This window comes from Entamoeba histolytica, genomic scaffold (assembly GCF_000208925.1).
Source record: "Entamoeba histolytica HM-1:IMSS scf_1104750517185 genomic scaffold, whole genome shotgun sequence".
Lineage (NCBI taxonomy): Eukaryota > Evosea > Mastigamoebida > Endamoebidae > Entamoeba > Entamoeba histolytica.
This window is the reverse complement of record NW_001915128.1, coordinates 390-7,020: the sequence shown is the minus strand read 5'-3', so window position 1 is coordinate 7,020 and position 6,631 is coordinate 390. Positions and strand designations below refer to the sequence as shown.

Below are 6,631 nucleotides of genomic sequence, written 5' to 3'. Positions count from 1 at the left end.
TTTACCAACTTCTAAGTGATAATCAATTTGGATATAAACAAGATATAATACAAATGCCATGAATGGAGATAATTCTAACATTAATGTAACTAAGGTTGATCGTGCTGACATCGTACCTCCCATACACCACAATTCTTTTGTTCTTAACTTCCTTAATCTTTTATGAAGTGGTTCTTCCCATGCATTATATTTAATAAATTTAATACTTCTTAAAATCTCTCCTAAAAAGTTTAATCGTTTATCAGTTGCACTTTGTGTTTTACGGAAGAAAAATCCAATCATTTTACCTGATATCGTATTAACAGACACAAATACTAAACAGACTCCAATTGGAATAAAAGCCCAATATGTAATAATACAAAGAAGAATTATACATACTATTAAAAATAATACTGGTGCACATGACCCAGTAATAACTAATGGTAATTGTTCAACAAAAAGCATTGCATCATTTGACATTAAATTAACCAATTTCCCAGTTTCTTCTATTGATGCTGAATTTAATTTTAATGATTTTTCATAAATCATAGAAATTAATCCATTTCTAAGTCTTAATGATAAGACAAAAATCCATTTAATTGATAATTGAAAACAAAATGATGTTAATATTTGCATAAATGCAATAACAAGTAAATACACTACTCCTTTCCATGTTTCTGGTTCATCTTCTGCAACCCATTCTACCATAAATTGAATAATAGCAGGAATAACTAATGTTGAAAGTTGTGAAATCATAATTGCAATAAAACAAATCAAGAAATGACCCCATTCCATTCTAAATAATGTTCTTAATAATGATGGACTTTTAGGATGTTTTTCTATTTCTTTTTCCCAACATTTAGTAATTTTTTTATGAGTCATTTCAATATCAAGTGTATGTGGTAATTGTCCAATTTCTTTAACATTTAAACTTCCTTTTCTTCCTTTTCTAATATATTTTGGTGCTCTTTGCATAAAAGCAATTTGACAACAATTAGGATGTTTCTTATGTAATGGTTCAATTTCTTCTTCTACATACCCTTCATCTACTTCAAATGCAGTCATTTCAATCTCTTTTGAATCAGAGCTTTGTTGAACTTCATTTCCTTCAGAGTTTGATTGTGATTTATCAGAAGAGTGTAAGGCTTTCATTAGAATACTATTTTGAAGATTATAGCTCTTTTTATATCATCAAGATAAAAAAAAAGTCAATTACAACACCAAAAGAATCAGCTTGTTTCTTTTTTTAGAAGAAAAAAAAAAGAATAATCCTTCCATAAAAATAAAAAAAGCAGTTATATCTCCTCTTGTATCTCCTTTTTTTTAATTTTTAATTTTTTTCTTTTTAGTTTTTCCTTTTCTGAAAAAACTACAAAACCAAAAAAAAAAACGAAAAAAGGGAGAGATTGTAAAGAACGAAGGAAGAAAGAGACAAGAAAAGATAGAAAGAAAAGGTGGTTGAAGAGAAGAAATGAAGAAGAAAGAAAAAAAAAAAAGAAACGAGAAGAGTATTTAAAGGAAAGAGAAAGACTTAGAAAGAGATGAAGATAGTTGTGATAACCGAAAAGCCATTTGCAGAAAATGCAGTTAAAGGGATTAGAGAGATTCTTGAGAAAGCAGGTCATGAAGTGGTAATGATAGAGAAGTATAAGAAGAAAGAGGATGTTATTGAAAGGATTAAAGATGCAGATGGTGTAATTGTTCGATCGGATAAAATAGATGAAGAGATAATTAAAGCTGGAGAAAAAGTAAAGATTATTGTTAGAGCGGGAGCAGGGTATGATAATATAGATATAGAAGCATGTAATCAAGGGAAAATAGTTGTAATGAATACACCAGGACAAAATAGGAATGGTGTTGCAGAACTTTGTATTGGGATGATGATTTTTGGATTTAGAAAAGGATTTAAAGAAGGAAAAGGAAGAGAATTAAAGGATAAGACACTTGGAATTTGTGGATGTGGATATGTTGGGAAACGAGTTAAAGAAATAGCAGAAGGAATTGGTATGAAAATTAAAGTATATGATCCATTTATCACTACTGAAAATCAAGTAAAGAAAATAGAAGAATTGTTTGAAGAATGTCAAGTTATTTCACTTCATCTTCCATTAACAAAAGAAACTAAAGGAAAAATAGGATATGAATTAATTAAAAAACTTCCATATGGAGGAATGATATGTAATACAGCAAGAAAAGAAATTATTGATGAAGAAGGACTTATTAGAATAATGAGAGAACGAGAAGACTTAATTTATATCACTGATGTTGCACCTACTTCAAAAGTATTTAATAATGAGTTTAAAGGAAGATTCTTTGCAACACCAATTAAAATAGGAGCAGAAACTGAAGAATCAAATATCAATGCAGGGATGGCTGCAGCATCACAAATTTGTGATTTCTTTACAAATGGAACAGTTAAATTCCAAGTCAATAAGTTCTAATTAACAATTTTCACATTTTATTGATATTTTAATTTGAGAATAGAAATAAAAAGTATAATAAAAGTGACAAACATCAATGTCAATAATGAAAATGAATTTATTAAATATATTAAAATATCACATAATATAAAACAAAATACTAAACAATATATTAAAGTGAAAGTAAATGATATAATAGAAAGAAGACTAGAGTGTAATTCAATAATAAAGAAAAAACATAATAAAGAATAACTCTACAGAAATTGATGAAGAATACCTTAACACTCTCATCAATAAAATAAAAGAAATGAAAGTAGAAAAATCTTCAAACATTAATTACTACTTTCAAAGAAAAGAAGCTGACTGATTAATAATGGAAATTAATAATAGATTGATATTGTCAAGGAAGCAGAATGCAGGATATGCAAGATGATATGAAGAATATTTCAATGGTTATTCACATATATCTCCAAAATAAAATAATAAGAGATAAATTTGATGAAATAAAAGAAATCCTAAAGAAAATAAATAGACTAGAAGATTTTGTCAATGAAATTGTACAGAATAAAGTGCATCATGAAATTAAAAGAATATGATAAAGAAGCAATAGAAAGAATAAAATACATAAAATATATGATGACAATGAATAAAGAATTAAATTTAATAAAAATGAAATAATCAGAATCAATACAAATAAAATCATGTTTGATTCTAACAAGAAAATTAGAATAAGAAACAAAAAATGAAATATACAAAAATAACGATATTACATTAGAATATTGGAAATGTTATATGAAATACAGGTGATATTAAATAAAGAAAATTGGAAAATAAAACTAATCACCTCGTTGAATGAAAGATATGTCAATTATGATAGTGTCATAATAACAATAAATGAATTAAATTTAAGTATAATGAAAATAAATAACTGGAAAACACAATGAATAGACATTATATATGGGTATTATTTGAAAAGAATGTCATCATCAAGAGAAATCATTCTTAGTATCTTCAATGAATGGTTGAACTTCATTCAAAACATCAAATTAGACATGGTAAGTGGAAGAACTTTATTAATCCACAAAGTGATATGAATAATGTCACTAATTATTATCATATCAGTTGTACAAATATAATAATGAAAGTATTTACCTCAATATTAAAAGAAAAGATTCACAGAAGACTTAACATGAATAGTGAATCATTTAAAATTAATAATAATCAATTGGGATGTAAGCTACAGTCTTTAGCTGCTAAAGAAGGAATAATTAATAGTTATATGTTAAAGCAGAAGAAAGAAGAGAAATACACAAAATATGTTGAGTCATATTATGACATTAAGAAAGCATATGACACTGTCAACCACGAATGGGTAATTGAATCATTAAAATATTTTAATTATGAGTGTGTCATCATTGACATTATTGAAAGTATGATGATTAGATGGAAGATATTCATCGGTTATAAATTTAATGAATATCTATGATGTATTAAATTAAATAGAGGAATTTTACAAATGATTCATTATAAAATCTATTATTCATCATACAGATGAATGTAATTTCTCAAATCATCGAAGAGAAATTCCCAAAAGCAAATCACACTTTATATATTGATGAAATGAGAATAATGATGCAAAGTAGTGAAGAAATGGGAATAATCCACAATGAAATTAAAGAAATAATAAGTTACATATTGAAATGAATGAGAAAAAGTCAGGAATGGTATTAAAAACATCAAGGAAATACCAAATTGAATGCAGAACATCCCTATAGTTGAATGTGATGACTTGTATAAATACTTAGGAATATGGCAATCTGATGAAATTGATGACACATTCAATTGTAAAACTATCAAAGAAAAAATGAATCAGAAGATGGAAGAAATAAACAGTGATGAAAGTAGTAATAGAAGATATATTACTAGAATAAACAATGAAGTAATCAATATCTTCAGATATTCAATATCAGTTATAAATTGGAAAGTCACTTAGATAAAATTGATTTGGAGATAAGAAAATAAATAAGAAAGGCAAAATACAATGGTTCAACTCTAAAGACTATCTATATGTCATTATAGAAGAAATGAATGATTAATAAATATAAATGACGAATATGTTAATGAATTAGTAAGGACGGTGATGTACTATTGTACAAGAGTGAAATAAGAAATAACATATTAGATAAATGACACAACAAGAAATGAATAAGGAATAGAATTAAAATGCGATAAGTCATAAAATAAATGAAACAAAAATAGAAGAAATAATAAATGAAGGGATTGAAAAGAAAAAAAGAAAAAGAAGTAGTAATAGAAATAAAAAAATTAATGATAAATACATCAAAAATGGAAGTGTCATCAAATTAGTGGATATTTTAGAAGATGGTTTGAGTCAAAATGAGTAGATAAAACTACTACAATGAAAGTATGGAAGTCAATCAATATTAAAAAAATGAATTTCTTCAATTAACTAAAATGAATGATGGTGCAATATTCAGTTTGTATAGAAAATCAAAAATAATGAAAAATGAAAGATTAAAATACTCAACACTTTGTAAAAACAAGATAACAACAGTAGAACACATCTTACTATCTTGTATTTATCATAATAAATCACAAATAGAAAAACATGACAATATTGGCATATTCATATTGATTGATAAGAAAATACACAGGAAATATTCAATATAAAAACCCCATATGAAACAATGTTCAAATATAAAGACATCAATATGATATTGAACATACAAATAATGCATAAAAGTGAATGATAATATCACAAAATACCAGACATATACGTAGTAGATAAAAAGAACAAAGCTGTTTATTATTTGATATGACGATTGTGACATATCACAATATTAATTTAGTGTATTTGAAGAAAAGAAATAAGTATAAGGAAATAAAGAATATTAAAATGAAAATAAAGAAATCAAAATATGACAAAATAATTCCAGTAGTAATCTCAATAAATGGATTAATAAATAAAGAAAGTAATAAATTAATTAAAGAATTAAAAATTGAAATTGACATCATTAAAGAAATTAAAAACCATATAATTAAAAACATGATGGATGTTGTTGAATAATACTTCTATCACAACAAAACATACTCAGTATAACTACAAGAAGAAGACAAAGGATGGGATTAATCTTAAATAGATAAGAAACAATAGAAGCTATTTCTATTAATACTGAATTAATTGACTTTTATTCTTATTCTTTATTTTGTGTTGTGTTATTCTTATTTATCTTTCTTATTATGTTTTGTTTAGTATTGTTTAAATAAAAAATAACAATAAAAGAATGAAATAAATAAAGAAATAATAAAGAAATATGTTGATGTATTTTATCATTTCTTTATTTGTTTATTATTCTTATTTCTATTATTTTATTCATTTGATTCTTAATGAATTAATTCTATGAAATATTACAAATAAATTGTTTATTCATTTCTTTTTATTTCTCTTTCATTCTTATTGCTTTTATTATTTATTAAAAACACATTGGGTGTGAATATTTCAAATGAAATAAAATAAATCATCATTGAATTATGTAAATTTTTATTTCACATTTTCATGAATTGTTTTAATTTTATTCTTTTTTATTTCATTTTCAATTATTCTAGATTGAATCATTTCATTTCAATTACTATGATTCGTTTTGGTGTGAAATTATATGGATATTCGTTTCCACAAAGTGCTTTTGACATTCCTTTATATTCATATGAATGTTGTTGACAATATGATTCTGTTTTAGCTTTTTCTTTAAAAACATAAATATCACTACTTCCAAATGAAAATAAATAATTATCTGCTTGATTATATAAACTAAATGCATATTGTTGGAATATAATATCAAATTTCTTCATTCCTTCATTTCTTCCTTTTGTTTCTAATGAAAATAAAAATGATTGTGAATCTTTTATATACCAATCAACTTCTTCAATTTTAGAATTAACATATCCTCAAAATTGATTTCCTTCGGAATCTTCAATAATAATTATTATATCTTCTTTATTCATTAATCTTTTATCAAATACTGATGTACCAACTTTCCAATCATCTTTATCTGAATCAAATATTACATTGTTTATTCTTTTTTCTGTCCATTCTTCTATTTGTTTGATTATTTCTTTTGTTTCTAACATTTCTTCAATTTGATGTTTTGTTTCTTGTTGGAGAGAATGCGCAGCACCCATTTTATTTTAATTTGATGTTTATAAGTTCAAAA

The 6,631-nt window shown here is 24.9% G+C and overlaps 2 protein-coding genes across 2 annotated transcripts in view, besides 1 other annotated feature; one reads left to right on the top strand and one right to left on the bottom strand.

Moving 5' to 3' along the window:
* Positions 1 to 1,131, bottom strand: part of EHI_060870 (uncharacterized protein) — a gene marked incomplete at both ends in the record, with an annotated part of 2,523 nt that extends 1,392 nt beyond the window's left edge. Inside the window, one exon of the mRNA XM_647064.2 lies at positions 1 to 1,131. This exon is cut by the window's left edge and continues 1,392 nt beyond it. Coding sequence (XP_652156.2) covers positions 1 to 1,131 — 1,131 coding nt within the window.
* A 389-nt stretch (positions 1,132 to 1,520) lies between these two features.
* Positions 1,521 to 2,420, top strand: EHI_060860 (D-3-phosphoglycerate dehydrogenase, putative; the record flags this gene model as incomplete). The annotated part of the gene is made up of 1 exon (XM_647048.1): positions 1,521 to 2,420. One exon carries the CDS (start codon positions 1,521 to 1,523, stop codon positions 2,418 to 2,420), a length of 900 nt encoding a protein of 299 aa, XP_652140.1.
* A 28-nt stretch (positions 2,421 to 2,448) lies between these two features.
* Positions 2,449 to 5,611: a repeat region.
* The last annotated feature ends 1,020 nt before the right edge of the window (positions 5,612 to 6,631 follow it).